The sequence below is a fragment of the Pelodiscus sinensis genome, chromosome 3, assembly GCF_049634645.1.
Source record: "Pelodiscus sinensis isolate JC-2024 chromosome 3, ASM4963464v1, whole genome shotgun sequence".
NCBI classification, from domain to species: domain Eukaryota; kingdom Metazoa; phylum Chordata; order Testudines; family Trionychidae; genus Pelodiscus; species Pelodiscus sinensis.
Window position 1 is genome coordinate 41,810,483 of NC_134713.1, and position 19,134 is coordinate 41,829,616.

Below are 19,134 nucleotides of genomic sequence, written 5' to 3' on the forward strand. Positions count from 1 at the left end.
ATTATTCTGATGCTAGGTTGCTTTTACAGGTAACTTTAACATTTAAGTGAGATTACTCAACTGGATTAGTGTTTCCAGTTCTGGGCACTATAGATGTGGATATATTGGAGAAAGTACAGAGAAGAGCAACAAAAATTATTCGAGGTCTAAAAAAATCATGACCTATGAGGCAAGCCTATTTAGTGACTTACGTAGGAATGAAGATTTGCCCTGAAATACCTTACATCCCTAGCATCTCCTGTCAGCTGAAGTGATTAGTCAGCTACCTGATAAGCAAATGCTTATCAGGTAGTCGAGTAGGAACTCGACTAGTTGCTCCCTCAGAGAGAGGCAGCAAGGGGAAGGGCACAAGCTTACAAGCTGGTTCCCTCCCATCTTCAGCACCGTCTCCATGGGGGGCAAAGGGCAAATGGCGCAAGCAGGATTGAAACAGTCCTGCTCATGCCAGTCCCACTGCTGCTTCTCTCCCTTTGGAATGTATAAGAGCCGACAAGAGTCAGAGGGGAACCCGTGCCAGCGGGAACTGCTTTACTTCCCGCTGGCACAGGTTCCCACTGCCTCTCTCCCTTTGAAATGTACATCAGGTGCCATGGCTCTTGTATATTTCAAGGGGAGAGAGGCAGCAGGTTTCATCTGCCTTTGAAATGTACAAGAGCCGCAGGAAGCTCTTGTACACTTTAAGAGGAGAGGTATGGTAGGATAGCAAAATCATTCCCTATCAAGTTATTGATGGAAATTCCATCAACTACTCGATTAGCTGATTAATCGAAATTTAACATCCCTAGAAAATGCTGTAGCCTGTCTGCCTAGCAGACAGTGTTCTGCTGTCTCCACTAACACACTGGCCTATTGAGTGGAGTCCAGTTAAAGATCTGGGTACTAATGTTCAAGACTCAATCAACCGATAATGTTGATAATCAAGTGAGAAACTATTACAGTAAGGGAAACTTTGGACAGGGTATCTTTTTGTAAGGCACCATGGCTCTAATTAAGGAAAGCACTTATACATGTACTCAGATCATTTGCTAAACAGGGATTATGTCCTGAAATGGCACTTGAATGAGGTGTAACATTGCCCTTAATGTTAAGAATCTATTACAACTCTCAACATTTTTCAGATGTACTGAGAAGTTACTGTCACATGATGGTGTAGGGTTGATACAAAAATGAAACTAACAGTGGATAGAAACCCTTCAGTGTAGTGATTCCTATTTTGTCTTGGACATGTCAACTCAAGCTAAGTTTTCCCTGCATTCCTTCAGTAAAGAATATTTACTAGAACAGTGGTTCTCAAACTTTTGTACTGGTGACATAAGCCTCTGAGTGTGACTCCTTTTTTTGTTTATAAAAGAGGAGTCACAGATCAGTACTCAGCAAATACATTAAAACAAAATGTTTAACACCATTATAAATGCTGGAAACAAAGCAGGAATTGGAGTGGAGGTTGATAGCTTGCTACCCTCAGTGCATTAGCTTCTTGAAAATGGTTCCTCTAATTTTTTTCATCCATGTGCAGAATAAATTATATGCATTGAGGCATGTGCAGATGTGCACCATCAGTAGAAATAGATGCTGCTGGCTGTGGCACTCTGCTAATCAGCTGATGGCATTGGACTCTCTTCTGGGTGGCCACTTATGCACTCAGGTTACAGGGGACACTGATCCTAGCCCCCAGTTTGAGTGTGTCCCTGTGATAGAGCTTGATAGGTCCATTCAAATATAGTATATTTAAACAGTGATTAGGTTGTTGCAAGAACATGATTCTTATACTAGACTGTAGCGGGACTTTACTGAAAGCTTCCCAGCAAGCTCTTTTATATAGGGTACAATAGTGGTCTTTATTTTGACCCAAGTTAATACTTTTCAGACTCTTGAGATACATTAATAAGTTAATTCATTTGTTCATGTAGAAGTGAACTAATACAAACTCTAAATAACTGAACAAGCCAAAATTAGAAAGTGCTGTACTGCCCATAATGCTTGTCATGTGATTAGTGGAGCTCTTCTCCAAGCCTTCCTTACAGCCATTCGATTTGTCTGACAGCTTTCATATGAATAGAGTTCTATTCCTGGTGGCTGTAACTTTAGGTCCTATGATTAGAAGAGAATAAGATTTTAGTAACTGATCCTTCCTCGGTTAAAATAGCAAGATTGATTACTCAAACTCCAATCTGATTATGAGCCCCACCTGAGATGTTCAAACGATATACTATAAATCTTAATACAGCAGGGAAGAATTAGGTGCTGTACAAACAAAAGGGAGATAGTGCCTGCTCTGAAGAACTTAGAATTTAAATAGACAAAACAGAAAATCTATATGCAATATGCAGGCAGAATTGGACACTCAGTATCTTTCCCCCTGTCTGTTTACTCCCTACCTCCTCTCAAACACACACAGGTCAGAACCCTATTAACTTTAGTGAAGAGTGAAAAATGAGCTTCCCAATTTTCAGCAAAACCACTAAGGGTCTTATTAGAGGGTGCTGTTTAGGGAGGTAGGCATATCCAGGGTCCCCTAACTTTATACTTGAAATATTGCTTTATCTTTGTATCCTAAGGGAATGTCATAGGGTACACCACTCACCCCTCCTCTGGCATCTCTGCCTGATCTCTCGGATGATCAACTCTTGAGGTAGATGCTCTCTTCCCTGATTTGTGTGCCATTACTCATTCTCTCTTTCTGGTCAGCGACTCCTTTTTTCTTCAGGACCCCAACAGCCTCATCTCTTCCTACACAGGTGGGCCTGGCTCTGATGAGCTGCCTCCAAAATAAAGCCTAATTAACTGATTGGGCCCACCTAATCTAATTCTGCATTTGCAAGGCTAATGTGGGAATCCCACTCCATCATAGTACAAATCTGATGTTACTGGAAAGCAGGCTTTTCTGATTTTCACCACAATACAAATTCTGTCCAGTAGTGCCTAGAATACTCCCTGACATTCTAGAATGTATTCAATGCAGTTTTAAAAGTTACTGATTACATATATAAACAGAAATGCTTTTGATATGTTTGTAGGACCTTGCTTTGCTTAGGCAATAAGTGTCAAAGGAACATGGTTCTGGTTTTATTATTATTCCTCTAGTTATCTACCCTGAATGGTCTTACAGGTCAAGGCTGATCTGTGCTACTATTATTTATTTCATGTGTTCTGGTCATCTTAGAGCCGTGGTGTCTAACCAGTTCTAAATCAGTAGCTACTATAGTGGCTACTGCTATAGTGAACTAGCCATGTTATTCTGAAAATATTAATAATTTTGTGAGCCAACTAGCCACACTCAATAAGCCAAATAGCTACATAGTAGCTAGCGGGTTGGACACCATGGCCTTAGAGAGAGATTCTGGGTCATTCTGAGCATGTATAAAGGAAAAGGATCTCCAATTGGATGGTGCTTGTTTAACTTCCTACTGAAAGTAATGGAAACCTTTGCTAGGAACTCCAGCAGCCCCTCCCCTCTGAGAGAGTATAGGAGGCATCTGCTTCATCTTTGAGTTCCCTGGGTTGCCAGCAGGCACCAGAGGTCTCCAAGGATACATCTAGACTGGCAAGTTTTTCTGGGATACCAGAGCTATCCTAGGAAAACATCACTGTGTCCAGGGAATGTGTTTTCTCTTCAGCTCTTCCCCCCCCCCCCCCCCCTTTCGAGGAGCCCTGTATATCTTGTTATACAAGGAATAAGTGCTTTTCCGGAAGAGGCTTTTCTGCCATTTGGCCCTGTCTAGACAGGGCCAAATGATGGAAAAGCCTCCTCTTTCGGAGGAGCCATCAGAAAAAGCTATGCAGATTGGAGAGTGCAATTTACTTAGCTTTTTCTGAAAAATGGCGATAGTATAGACTCCGCACACCTTATTTTAATGAAGGGTATCAGAGTTTTACATCAAGCAGTCTTCTTTCCAAAGTTTTAAAAAAGACCATTGCCATCTTTACCCTAAGAAGATCATTTTGTCAATTAATTTTATTGGAAGAGTAGTGCATTTTTCCCTTAAAGCTATCAAAACCCAATTATTATAGTAGGGCTAGCTGCTTTTCTTTGGACTCTGAACACCTTGCCCAACTGCTTAATGAAACCATATCAAAATGACAGATTTTTATCTGAGCCGTACTTTACCCAACCAAATAGGGTAAAGTTAATTCATACAGTGGTAATAAACTTCAGTTCTGCATAGTAGTGTCACATGGGCTGTGTCTACATTGGCATCCCTTTCCGGAAAAGGACTTATTCCTACTTGAAAGGGATAAGGGATCAAGTAGGAATAAGGGATCCTCCGGAAAAGGGCTTATTTTCCGGAAAATCGCGTCTAGACTGGTGCTTTTCTCCAGCAAAAACCCCGAGCCGGAAAAAAGCGGCAGCCATGTAAATGCAAATGCCGCGGGGGATATTTAAATCCCCCGCGGATTTGCAATTCCGAAGTGTCTCATCATTGGCATCCCTTTCCAGAAAAGGGATGCTAATGTAGACACAGCCATGGAGTTCTTGTAACAGCCAGGTTTACATTTGTTCCAGTAAGATGAGCTATTTCCACGCCATTATTGTAGTATAGGAACTGTGCATTGAGGGGTCAGCCTGAGTCAGGATGAGAAGTAAGGATAGAGGCTAGGTTACCACTGCTTTCATTTTAGCAGTAGTGTTTCTTTGAAGTACTGTAGCACTTAAAGGTTATGTTGTATAACTTCTTACACTAGTTTAGGTATTAATATCAACAACTAGTATCTTGTGGCACTTTAAAGGCAAGAGTTCATGAGACAGCTGTACAACTAGATAAAGTGCTGGCCTGTCTGACCTCTGAGCTGAACTCTGGCTTTTCCCAATTAAGCTTTTGCCATCTTTCCAAACCTTTCTGTTGCCGCCGTTAAAAGTAGGCTAGTCAGTGTAAGTGACATGAGTCTCAGTCCAGTATACCTCCTTAGTCTCCTCTGTTCAGATGCCAATAACCTGTGAAGAAAATTGGGCAGTCAAGCAATTTTAAAAACTGACACTTTGAAACTCAGCGGCGGTGTTTCCAAGTGGCAGCTCTGCACAAAGCCTGGGATCAGCTGGAGTCTCCAGCTGATCCCAGGCTCCGCATTGGGCTGCCCCTTTGAAATGCCGCAGTGGCGTTTCCAAGGGACAGCGCCACACCGAGCCCAGGATCAGCTGGAGTCCCCAGCTGACCCTGGCTCCGTGCAGCATTGCCCCTTGGAAACACCGCTGCGGCATTTCAAAGGGGGCAGCGCCATGGGAACCCAGGATCAGCTGGAGTCCCCAGCTGATCCCAGGCTGTGTTGCACTGCTCCTTTGAAATGCCAGGGTGGCGTGTCAAGGGGCAGCGCCTCACAGCTCACCCCAGGCGCTGCTCTTTTGAAATGCAGCTGCTGCATTTCAAGGGGTCAACACTGCCTGGGGTCAGCTGGGGACTCTAGCTGATCCCAGGCTCTTCTTGTGCTGCACCTTTGAAACATCCTGGTGGTATTTCAAAGGGGCAGCGCAGCGGCACCACCTGCGTTAATTGCAGGCATTAACCTGTGTTAATTGACAGCCCAAAAGAAAAGACCATCTTATTACAGAGTCCAGGGGAAAAATACAACCTTGTTTACAGATGGGATTTTTTTGGTGCTGTAGTAAACCCCCATCTCCCAGAGGTTGCAATGTTTCATCAGGGTAGTTAGGACTGTGACCCCTCACACTTAGCATGAGGAAGTTTTTTCTGTGTCTGCTGTGAATCACCTCCCTGAAAATACCAGCTTTTGTCAAAAAGGACTGGCACACCCTGTACACATTGGTAGTAGGACACAGGAACCCGAATCCTCTGAGCATCCCTCTGAACTGCTCTGCCCCTCTTCTGCTGAATACTGACAGCACTGTTAGATCTACTATTTTTAAAGGAATAATGCATACCAGCTTATAAGATTCAAAACTTAACATATAGCCGCAAGAATAAGTTTGAGAACAGCCATTCAACTGATCTAAAAAGAATGTTGGGAATAAATGGTTACATATAAAACAAAATTATAGCATGCTTTCTAGAGCTCAAATTTAACGTGGCATTTTCCTGTCTCCTACAAGATAGCTTACCCTAAGTGCTTTTCCTCAATATTTACTCTTAGTTTGCCTGAGATCCCTTTCATAAGATCAAGCTTGCTGGCAGTTTGTCCTCATAGATTGATGGAATGAGGGTTTATTACCTGTATAACTCTTAATTATACCCTCAAAAGTTCATTATCCTTCATTGTAAACAGAGTTCTTCATTGCTAGTTCACTTCTTCCTGTGAAATTTTGTTTTTGAAGATTTCACAAGCCTTCACTAGGATTTGGCTTAGACTGTATGGATGCCCATTATGACCACTATAAAATATTTAATTTTCATGTAAACAATACATAAATCCTGTTTTTTTTACCTATCAGTCTTTAGATATAGACCTAAATGTAATTTTCAATGTATATACGTTTAGCATCTGTACATGTGGTTTGCAATGGTACTGATAAGCAGTGCGACACAGGCTTTCATTAGAGATCTTTCTTTCAGTGAATCCAGGGACCCTTGAATGCCTGTGCCCTCTGGCAATTGACACCCAGGGGTTCTTAGGTCACAACTGCATCTACAGGGGGGCTAAGATCAACCTAACTATGTTGTACAGCAGTGGTCTCCAACCTTTTTACACCCAAGATCACTTTTTAAATGTCAAGCCAAGCCCCACCCCTTCCTTAAGGCCCTGCCTTCTCTGCTCCCTTCCTCTGCATCATTTAGGGTACGTCTAAACTACATGCCTCTGTCGGCAGAGGCATGTAGATTTGTTTTTTTGGCAAAGGCAAATGAAGCCGCGATTTAAATGATCGCGGTTTCATTTACATTTACATGGCTGCCGCGCTGAGCCGACAAACAGCTGATCAGCTGTTTGTCTGCTCAGCGCGCTAGTCTGGACGCTCCCCTGCTGACATCAAAGCCCTTTGTCGGCAGCCCCGGTAAACCTCATCCCACAAGGAATAACTGGGCTGCCGACAAAGGGCTTTGATGTCGGCAGGGGAGTGTCCAGACTAGCGCGCTGAGCAGACAAACAGCTGATCAGCTGTTTGTCGGCTCAGCGTGGCAGCTATGTAAATGTAAATGAAGCTGCGATCATTTAAATCGTGGCTTCATTTGCCTTTGCCTATGTGTCTAATCTACATGCCTCTGACAACAGAGGCATGTAGTCTAGACACAGCCTTACTGTCCCCAACCCTTATACACTCTCACTGGGTTGAGACAGGAGGTGAGGGCTCTGGGGTGGGAATAAGGGATTTGGGTGTGGGAAGGGGTGAGAGGTGCAAGCTCTGGGAGGGAATTTGGATGCAGGAGGAGGTGGAGAAGGGGATGCTGGCTCAGGGAAGGGGCTCTAGGTTGGGAAGGGTTAGGGTCAGGTGGAGGGTTGGGGAGTTGAGCAAGCCACAGGCTTGTGGATATGAGGGTGCAGGAGTTTGGGTTGGGGTGTGTGTGGGACTTAGGGCAGGGAGGTTGAGAGTATGATGGGCTCAGGACACAGATTTATAGTAGGTGGATGGTGTAGAAGTGCTGTGGCACAAGACTGAGGATGTGGGGGTGCAGGAGTTTGGGCATGTGAGAGGCTCAGGACAGGGGGATTCCAGTGTATGATAGGCTCAGGTTTGGAGTCTGGGGGGGGCGGGTGCAGGAGTGTTATGATGCTGCGGCCAGATGGGGGCTTGGCCCCAATTAGGGGCTTGTTGGCCAGGTTTCATTTTTAATTAAAATATTATGTCAAACAAAATGTTTCAGCATTGTCTTTATTTATGAGAGGGGTGGGAAACCTGTTTTGAGTCAGGGATCACTGACCTACCGAAAAGTCAGTCAGGGCCACACAAGTGGGATGCAAAAAAATAACCCCGCCAAAACCCCCCAAGCCTCACTAATGTGGCCCCAACTGAGACAACTCGCTTGTCACTCCAGCCCCAGGCCAGATTAACTCTCTGGTTCCAGGGTTAGTGGCATTTGTGGGCCCCTCTACAATCTGAGGTGGGGCCAAAAATAATGGATCCAGTGTGCGGGACAGGGCTGCCAGTGAGTGGGATAGGGAGAGGGTACAGAATCTGGGTGGAAAATAGGGTACAGGAGCAAGCTGGGGATAGGTGTCTGGCCAGGAGGGAGGGGGCAAGAGCAAGGTGCTTTTGGGGTTCTGGCCAGGGGGCAGGGTGCTGATGGGGGCTGGCGCATGGTGCTAAGGCAGGGGGCTGGTGGGGGCTGAGGCAGGGTACTCATGGGGGGCTGGGTGGAGGGAGGGGATAGGGACAGCTCAGGCCAGTACCTGGGGATCCTGCAGCTGTGCTCCAGGTCCAGGAAGTGTGCAAGCTGCTCTCCCCTTCCCCAAACAGCCAGCACGTTTCCTGAAATGCTGGTCCATCACACGCCAGGGACTTCCTTCCCCCATCTGCCCCCTGCCTCCTGCGCAGGGCAGGTAGGAGAGGAATAGGAGTCCCAGGGTCTCTCCAGCTCCAACTGTGTTCACTGTTGTAGGGAGTGGAGGAGAAGGGCGGGCACTGCCTGATCAGTTGAAGTTGGCGCAGTCCCGGGACTACTAACGCACACACGCAAGTAGGCAGCCAAGGGAAGGAGGTCCCCGGCACACGACGGACTGGCGTTTCAGGAAATGCACCTGCTGTTTGGGGGAAGGAGGAAGAGCAGCTTGCATACTTCCTGGACCTGGCATGTAGCTGCAGCACTCCTCTCCCTCCCTTCCCCCCCCCCCCCCGCAAGAAGCCCGTGCTACCTCTGTTGTCGCTGGAGGTAGCATCAGCACAGAGCTCTTCTTGGGGGTGGGGAGGAGTGAGGGGGGGGGGTCCCCGAAAGCCTTGCGATTGACTGGTAGATTGCGATTGACGGGTTGGTGACCACGGTTGTATGGGGTATGAAATTTTTTACAGCTCTGAATGATGTAACTAGATTGAACTAAGTTTTAAATGAAAGCAGGTCTCAATCATAGAACTTTGCCCATAGTCTTCCAATTCTCACAATTAAGAGGCTTGAATGCACAAATAAATAAAATAAAATAAAAACTTCAGGCTTATGTTACTGGACTGAAACATTGTTTGCTAGAGCCAGCAGACAATTCTGGATTTTAAAAGTTTTTCAAATTTAAACTTATGGCCTAATTGTATTGCAAAACATGGAACTTCCCAAAGTGGTCTTCAGTGCAGCACGTACAATGTTGTCTTGAACTTTTTTGAACAGACTGAATAAACTTTCCACAAACATTGAAGAGTGCACATAATGTAATGATTGGCTTTCACTTTTCTAGTATTTAAGTGCTGTTAAACTGTTATCAAAGAGCACTTCACATGATATGTACAAGACGTAATCATGTTTGAACTCTTCTGCCAGGCAAGGAAAAAATTTATGGAATATTTTTATAGTTGCTAAAATTACATGACATGAAATTTGCACCTTGAAAAATGGATACACGCTTTACAGTTGGCAAAAAGAGATCTTGTTCCATAGAGTCCATTGGGTACATAGTGAGACATGGTTGCCTTCAGTTTTCTTTGAATGTTGATGCAAACACCAACGTTGCAAATTAAAGGAGTTGCCATCGGGAGACCATTGACTTAAAGGCCAGTTCTTTGAAGGCATCAGAAGCAACTTGTAAATCATGATGAAGTGGTACATTTATTTCCTTTGCAAATGAATCCCATAACTTCCTCTCACTCTTTCCCTCCCCAAAAATAAAGGAAAAATGAATCTGAGCACGGTTGTTGCTGGTTTCCAGTGCTTTTGGCATTGTTGTAATGTCTTCTTCAAGGTAACTATATCGTCTTTCCTAATGAGAGAGTCTGTCACACTATCCCAGTGTACAGGCAGTACCCGGGTTATGTCAGTCCGACTTAAGTCGGATCCCTAGTTACGAACGGGTGAGGGGAGCCAGCTAGTGCGGGGTGCCTCCCCCCACTGTCGCTGCCTCTGGTGGCACGGAGAGCACTTACCCCCAGCAGACTAGGGAGACGCGAAGCTAGAGCAGCAGACCTGGGAGACATGGAGCGGCTTTTCTCGCCGTGGAGGACGCGGGCGGCAGAACTGCCGAGACGCGCCATGGTCCCGCCGCCCGAGTCCTCCGTGGCGAGAAAAGCCGCTCCGCGTCTCCCTGATCTGCTGGGGGGGGGGGCGGGGTGCAGCTAGTGTGCCCCTCCACAGCAGACCAGGCTTTTTTCGCTGACGCCTGGGGTAGAGCAGCTGGGGGGCTGCCAGGTTGATCCCACAGCGCCGAGGTGCGGCACTACTGGACCAACCCAGCAGCACCCCAGCTGCTCTGCCCCGGGCTTCCTGGAATCAGCCGCTGATCAGTTTCAACAGCGGCTGAATCTGGACGCCTGGGACAGAGCAGCTGGGGTGCTGCCGGGTTGGTCCCCGCAGCGCCGAGGTATGGGGCTGCGGGGACCTACCCGGCAGCACCCCAGCTGCTCTGTCCCAGGCGTCCAGATTCAGCCGCTGTTGAAACTGATCAGCGGCTGATTCCAGGAAGCCGGGGGCAGAGCAGCTGGGGTGCTGCTGGGTTGGTCCCGCCGCGCCAAGGGTCGGCGCTACCAGACCAACCCAGCAGCACTCCAGCTGCTCTGCCCTAGGCGTGTCCGATTTAGCCGCTGCTGGTCAGTTTCAACAGCGGCTGAATCTGGATGCCAGTTCTGACTTGCATACAAATTCAACTTAAGAACAAACCTATGGTCCCTATCTTGTACGTAACCCGGGGACTGCCTGTATATGAATGAATGCTGCTGTCTTGAGCCAGAAAAATTAGTGTAATGGCACAATATGAGTTGCACATACAAACCCATTGAGCTCATGTTGTTCACACAAATTTAAAAAAAAACTTTAAAAATGCCCGCTTTTGCCTGTTGTCATTTTCTCAATATCACTGGAAGACATTACACAAATATGCTTACTATGATCAGTGGGTACATGCAAAAGACAAATCTTGAACAAATTTAAGATTAAGATGAAATAAATGTATGGGATTAGTGAATTAAATTAAACCTTATTGAATTATAGTTGACATATTTTTCGTTAAAAGTATTTGCGCAAAATCATGCCAGTCTAGACGCAGCCATATTGTATATGGAGCCTGGGTGTCTGTTGATGGGTAAGGATCACACTGGGTAGCAGGATACCTAAAAGTTAGATGTTGCAACACTCAGCATTGCCGCACAGTGACTTTATGGCTCTAGCCCAGAGTGCATAGTACACAGGAAAATCAAGACTAGCTCTGCAGGTCTACTCTAAATCAGGTTTTTGCGATCTCTCCATAAACTTCAGAGGATGCCTGATATTTGGCATATCTCCCTTAGTCATTTGTTTTAATAATAATCTTTTCCTCTCCTTCTCCTACATGCCTTTTCCTTCTCTGGCTTGCACTTTCTCAAGCCCTGAAGAGAAGTGGAACTATATCAATCCTGGTCCTTTACTCAAGAAATATTAAAATAGATACAAGTGAAATATATGCATGCTGAACTTAACTAGTCAGTCAGTCAGTGGCTTGGTGCATTCCAGCTCTCCCTATAAACAAACACTAACACAGAAAAGGAGAGCTTTGTCTTCAAGGTCCTCTGACACTTATTCTTCCTCTCTATTCCCTTATCTTTTCCCCTTCATTTGTTTTCTCTCTCCCTTTGTCTCACCATACCCAGTCTTCCTGCTCTTTCTTTTCTGTCCACTTTTACCCAGGGCATGGAAATTTGCTCTGATACCCAGTAACTAGAGGACTCAACCGCTAAGTAAAGAGAAATACAGAAGATAGAGGCTTTGGGCCTGGTTCCACATAGGTACTTAGGCACCTAAACCCTAGAGCCATAGCAATCCATAGAAACCTGTGCACCTAAGTTCCTGCATCTGGATATGTACACTGCTGCCTCAGACTAGGTCTTACCATATAACTGAACCCCACTGTGACCCGCAAAGTGTGGGAAGATACATAGCGGAGCACCTGGTTTACCCATAAGGTCTGATCCAGTTGGTATGTTCAGAGGCCATCTATGGGATTGGGTCCCATACAAAATCAGGGGCATAGAGTATGAAAGAGAGCAAATAACTTCATAACCTGATGTTAGAGCAACCACCAGGGAGGTGTGAAAACCCATGTTTCCATCTCCCTAGTCCAGAGACTAATTGTTATACCAAATAAAAGCAAGCAGGATCTTATGAGGGGGATAAGGCAAAAAGCCACATTTATTGTAAAGATAATAATAAAAAATAAAGAAAAGATAGAAGCAAACAACGTTGTTTAACTACTTATTCCTAACACTACTTAACCCTTATACACTTTTATATATATATATATATATATATATATATATATATATGACCATTCATTCATACATCCATTTATTCATTCAAGTTCTCTGTAGAGTTACCAGCCTGGAAGTTGCTTGTGACAGAATACTGGCCAGGTATTCTGTACACAAGTGATGGTAGTGGGGAGCGAAGTCCTGATCAGATGCGCATCTGAAGCTCCTGGTGGGCTGGCAGCAGAACCATGGACTCTGATTCCATAGTTTTTTAGTCCAGTTCTTATAGGAATTTCTTCCTATGCCAGTCTATGGAAATTGCTGCATCATGCTGATGTCTCCAGGGTGGCTGCCAGGTGCTCGTCAGTGATCTCATCGGGTGGACCTCCAGTACTTGGTTTTCTGAACTTGATACCTTTTGGTTGCACTGGCACCTGACGCCTTCTTCAGCCCTTTGTTGCTGTATTCTCAGGCTGGCACCTCTCAGAACCATTCATTCATCGTCCAAGCACTCTCTCATACATTCATACAGTATTTTGTATAATAATAAAAGTTGTAGTTACAAAAGTTTCTGGGTGGTATTGCTTAAAACATTCTCTGAGTGCTGAGTAAAGTTACAATGTTTTAAAGAGAACAGGCGTCAATTATGTAACAATGCCCTTAGTCAATTACAGGGCTTGGCTCCCATAGCAGAGTTAGTGGCTTGACAATGCATTGTTACAATGTATCTCTGCAATGTCAATTTCAAGCAGCCCCTTGCACAAGCTTGAGCATGTCCTGGGACACGGGGGGGGGGGGCTGTTTCTGGCTACATAGGATTATATTCTTAACAGTTACATTACCTAATACATTATATTCTAATGGGTCAATAATAATGATAAATCTAAACATTTAACAAACTTAACAAATAATAATAATAAGAAGAATAAGAATTAATAAATCTAAACACTTTAAGTTGTGGGGAACAAATTATGGGGAGTTACTTCCATTTGGGGGAATCATTTTCAATACATTAATATATTATCCCTACATAATGATTTGTTTAAAGTGAAACAACTTCAGTGGGAACAATTGAGAGAGCTCCATATCAGAATACCCCATATCTCAATGGTTAGAACATTCTTCTGAGAGGTAGGAGACCCCTTTTCAAATCTTCCTCCCCCCCCCCCACCCTGCAGAGGGGGAAATTGAATAGGTCTCCCACATTCACAATGAGTGCAATAACCACTGGGCTAGAAGTTATAAGGTGCAGCAGCACCTTCTCCTTCAGCTATTTTATCTGGAATGAGGCAGACACCTCATTTGTTCTTACAAGAAATAAGCTATCTGACTCAAAGAGGAAGGGTTCCTAGTTGTGGATCACAAGCAGAGTTAGGTGCTTCCCTGCCACCTGGATTGAGGTACTTATCTGTGAGAAGGGTAGGGTGGGACCTAGGACACCTCTCTTATTGGCATTTCCTGTTGGCTAATTTAAGTGTCACTCTGCTAGCATGCTCCCTTTATACAGTTGGGCCTAACTCCTTAAAAACAAAACCCACTTGAAAAACAAACCTGCTATCTCTTTTTTCCCCTCCATGTCCCACTAATAGAAAAATTGCAGATCTCATATTCCTAGTATACTAAGGTGCTTTTCCTAACTCTTATTAAGGGATGCTCCATCTGAATGTGAGTCTTTTATTAGTAAATATCTGTAATTAGAAGTATTTTCTCTGGATGCTAGAAACTGATGTTTCCCCCATGCAGCTCTGTTCCCCATCCCATGCAGAGCCATTTGGCTGCTTGCAAAGATTTTGGGATGATCTCTGCTCCTGTATATATCTTTCAGCTTGCTTTTCTGTACTTTGGAAGGAGAGAGCCTTCCCAGTGACTAGTTCCAGTGCCTGCTTTCACTGCTGCTGCTTGCAGTGAGCAGTAAAGTGAATTGACCTGATTCTTGTCACTGATATCTACAGGGTTGGGAATAGTAGCCTATTTTACTCTGCTGTTACTTAATAAAATTATTAGCATCTGAAAGAGTGATCTGAAAGCATTCGATACTGGAGCCATCTGTCTGCAGACTTCCAGTGCGCTGCTATCATCCTTTCACACTCAGTTCACATTTGGAAAATTCTTTGCAGCCATAAACACATAGAAACTTTGTGTACAATGGAAGTGAGTAAAAGTTGGGTGTCCAACACTTTTGGAAAAAATCAAGCTTTTATAAATGTAAGTGTATAAAACACACTTTCAAGCCTTAACTGGCACTCCCATAGCAGATTTTGAATGAAAATTAATTATGTAGAAACTAATGGCATGTGTCTTGGAAAGCTTCCTCCACAAAAGGAGCAAGTGGATTTTCAAGCCATGATAAGTGCACCAAAATTATCCATCTTCCCCACTAAGACTGACATTTTTATTCTAATCACTGTAGGTTAAATTTAATAGTAAAGAAACAACTGATAAGGAAGGGATTAATATTCAGTCTGGCACCCTGATCAGCAGCTTCGTGATTTAGGAAAAATTTGATTTTTTTTAAAGTGTAATGCTACAGAGCCTTCTCAGCCTTAGTTACAGCTAAAGGTATTTCTCAGAAGAAGTGCAATTTTGATCACTATAATAGATATTAAATGTGTTCCAAGTTGTAAATATTACCTTTGTTTTCAGCCATCAAGTTTTATCGTCTAGCCATGCAACTTGTACCTGATATAGAGTTTAAGATCACCTATACATGGTCTCCAGAGGGTGATGGTGTTGGAAAGAGCTAGTAAGTATGACAAGTTTACCATTGAGCAACAGAGGAATGCACCAGTTTACACATTTTGTTTCTAATCCAAAGACATTATTTAAGGTGTCACCTATCTGTTTGTAATATAGTCATCTAATGTTTGAGAAGCATCTTTTTGTTTAACTTAGATTTAATTAGTAGACAGGGTTATAGAAAGTTATATACATCCTTTAATGGGCCTAGGAAGACATTTTATACCAAACAATACAATGATATAGCATTCTTAATTTGTTTGGAGTCGATTCAAACTGAAATTCAGGGATTAAAATAATAGAGCAGAACATAGTTGCCTGGCAATTTAAAAATAGAGAAGCCACCATATTACTTTTTACTCTAAGATTGGGGTTTGTGTGTTATCCAGTTAGGATTATTTTAGCTAGTAATGCTGGTATATTGATTCTGGAGAGTTACATTGTTATATTAGAAAATTCTGCACTTGTAAGCTTGCAGAAGTTAGCTAATACTCTCAAAGGAAAATAAGTATAAAGAGTATAGGACGGGGTCTTAACCTTTCAAGAAGAGCCTTTTTTTGTTTTTGTCTTTGACAAAAATATGTGGAGAGCTGCATCACATGTAAAGCTACTTGCAGTCATACACAAAGATAGTAAGTTCTCGGAGAGGGGACATGGGTACAGAAGAAGGTGTTGGCTCTGGGAGGGGGAGTTAGGGCATGTGGCTGTGGTGCAGGAAGAGGTGCAAGCTCTGGGAGGGGATCAGGGCTGAGGACTGGGGTATAGGAGAAGGTGCAGAGTGCTGGCTCTGGGAGGAGAGTCAGAGTGGAGGATTGGGTGCAGGAGCGGGGTGCTGGTGCTGGGAGAGGGGTCAAGGCAAGGGATTGAGATGCAGGGGGGATTGTGGAGTGCTGGCTTCAGGAAGAGGATGGGGGTTGGCATTCAGTCTCCCGCTGGACTGCTCTTACTGCTGGCAGCTCCTGGTTGGTGGTATAGTGGGGCCTAATACTGTCTTCCTGCATGACCTGGCCCTGTGCTGCTCCCAGAAGGGGTCAGTGCACCCTGTGGCCCCTGACCGTGAGGGGTATGGGGCACATGGCTCGACGCACAGCCTCTGTCTGCCAGCACAACTCCCTCCAGTCCCGTTGGCCACAGTTCCCCATTCCAAGCCAATTGGGAGATACTGGAATGCTGCTTGCAGGAGCCACGCACAAAGACCCTGCCTGCTGCAGGGCTGCGCTGGCCTCTTGGCGACAGCACTGCTCCATTAACAGAGCTCTTGCGCAACTGGGAGAAGGGACAGCCGAAGAGCTACAGGTTACCAATCCCTGGTAATAGGACTAGCTGGGTGTTTGAATGCACCACCCTTAACATCACACATCAATAAAGTCAGAAAAATACTAGATTATAGAATATAGTTTTATAAAGTTCTTATATATTCCTACTATTTCCCCTCCCAGTTAAGCAACTCTCCTTTAATCAGTGCCATCCATTGAAGAGTACATGAATTGCCATGTGGTCTTTAAATAGTTTGTATTGCCTTTTCCCAACTCCAGGTGATACCAGGACTGGAGCCAGCTCTCATATTCTTCTCTCTTATTTGTTTTATAAAGTAGCATGTGTAAAGTATATGCCTCTAATATTTTTGCTCTCTAAACTAAAAAGTTGTAGACATTCTGTCACATCAGCATAAACTATAATAAGCTACTATAACAATGGTCTGGAACAGTTGCTGTCTCTTCCAGTAATACCAGATAAGTAATAAACACTATTTTATCAAGTATCACGCCCTGTCTCCATAACTTCTTACTAGAGTTTTAGGCTTAGAAGTCCAAAACAGAGTTTTGTCTTCTTTTTACAGTACCTTAAAGATCCTTTACTAGCCTAGCTGGAACATGAGTTCCTTGTGAAACATTCAGGCTACGTCTACACTGTGCATTGTTGTGCAATAAGATATGCAAATGAGGCATGGGAATGAATATTGCTGTACCTCATTTGCATACCTGATGAGCCACCATTTTTGCAACACGGGCTTTTGCGCAAGGAAGAGCTGTCTACACTGCTTCTTCTTGTGCAAAAAAACCCCTCCTGCACAGAGCCATTCTGCCACTTATTTTCAGGAAGAATGGCTCTGCGCAAGAGGGGTTTTTTGTGTAAGAAGGAGCAGTGTATCTTAGAATCATAGGACTGGAAGGGACCTCGAGAGGTCATCGAGTCCAGCCCCCCGCCCTCAAGGCAGGATCAAGCTCCGTCTACACCATCCCTGACAGATGTCTATCTAACCTGTTCTTAAATATCTCCAGAGAGGGAGATTCCACCACCTCCCTTGGCAATTTATTCCAATATTTGACCACCCTGACAGTTAGGAATTTTTTCCTAATGTCCAATCTAAATCTCCCCTGCTGCACTTTAAGCCCATTACTCCTTGTCCTGTCCTCAGAAACCAAGAGGAACAAATTTTCTCCTTCCTCCTTGTGACACCCTTTTAGATATTTGAAAACCGCTATCATGTCCCCCCTTAATCTTCTTTTTTCCAAACTAAACAAGCCCAGTTCATGAAGCCTGGCTTCATAGGTCATGTTCTCTAAACCTTTAATCATTCTTGTCGCTCTTCTCTGTACCCTTTCCAATTTCTCCACATCTTTCTTGAAATGTGGCGCCCAGAACTGGACACAGTACTCCAGCTGAGGCCTAACTAGTGCAGAGTAGAGCGGCAGAATGACTTCACGAGTTTTGCTTACAACACACCTGTTGATACAACCTAGAATCATATTTGCTTTTTTTGCAACAGCATCACACTGTTGACTCATATTCAACTTGTGGTCCACTATGACCCCTAGATCCCTTTCCGCCATGCTCCTTCCTAGACAGTCGCTTCCCATCTTGTATGTATGGAACTGATTGTTCCTTCCTAAGTGGAGCACTTTGCATTTCTCTTTATTAAACCTCATCCTGTTTACCTCTGACCATTTCTCTAACTTGCTAAGGTCATTTTGAATTATGTCCCTATCCTCCAAAGAAGTCGCAACCCCACCCAGTTTGGTATCATCTGCAAACTTAATAAGCGTACTCTCTATCCCAATATCTACATCATTGATGAAGATATTGAATAGTACGGGTCCCAAAACAGACCCTTGAGGAACTCCACTTGTTATCCCTTTCCAGCAGGATTTAGAACCGTTAACAACCACTCTCTGACTACGGTTATCCAGCCAATTATGCACCCACCTTATCGTGGCCCTATCTAAGTTATATTTGCCTAGTTTATCAATAAGAATATCATGCGAGACCGTATCAAATGCCTTACTAAAGTCTAGGTATATGACATCCACCGCTTCTCCCTTATCCACAAGGCTCGTTATCTTATCAAAGAAAGCTATCAGATTAGTTTGGCATGACTTGTTCTTCACAAACCCATGCTGGCTATTCCCTATCACTTGTGTGTAGACAGTTCCTTCTTGCACAAAAGCCCGTGCCGGAAAAATGGCGGCTCATTAGGTATGGAAATGAGACATGGCAATATTCATCCCTGTGCTTCATTTGCATATCTTGTTGTACAACAATGCACAGTGTAGACATAGCCTCAGGTTACAATTAAACTAACCATGCAAAAGAGAAATAAGTAAGCATCTGGAAGTTCTGTACAAACTATGTGTTCTCACAGTGAGCTGATTAATCTTAAAGGCCATGCAGCACCTCATGAGTAAGGCAAGGTGGAGTGGTATTGTTTGAGTGGCTACTTGTACACACCTGTGTCGAATGGTTGCACCTGTTGTAGAGAACTCAGATTTAATCTGTTTCAGTAATAAAACATATTACACAGAGTTCATTATCCCTTTCTCCTAAGGTGCAATCTACAAAGGTAGTTAAATTCTTAAGGCTTGTTTTTAGGCACCACTGTGATCCACAGAACTCCCACTCAGCTGCTACCATACCCTGTAGACACCTGAACTCACTGAGTGCTGACACTTTAGAATCTGAGTATGCACTCTGATTTACAAACTAAGAAGATAGTTGTTCAGCCACCTGAGCCATATACACAGCCTAATCTGATGGGCATGCTCAGGGAGTGCCAACTGGATTGGATCTCTCAGAAAATGGGGGAAAGGATCTAGGAGGACTTCTCTTACAACTTTTATCCCAGTGATTAGGCACTCATTCAAGATGTGTGAAACTCCTGA

The 19,134-nt window shown here is 44.1% G+C and overlaps 1 protein-coding gene across 1 annotated transcript in view; it reads left to right on the forward strand.

The window, feature by feature from the left end:
• Positions 1-19,134, forward strand: part of FBXO9 (F-box protein 9) — a 54,375-nt gene that overhangs the window by 11,785 nt on the left and 23,456 nt on the right. The window contains exon 5 of the mRNA XM_006137744.4: positions 14,882-14,981. Within this exon, the coding sequence (XP_006137806.1) occupies positions 14,882-14,981 (100 nt within the window). The remainder of the gene's footprint in view (positions 1-14,881; positions 14,982-19,134) is intronic.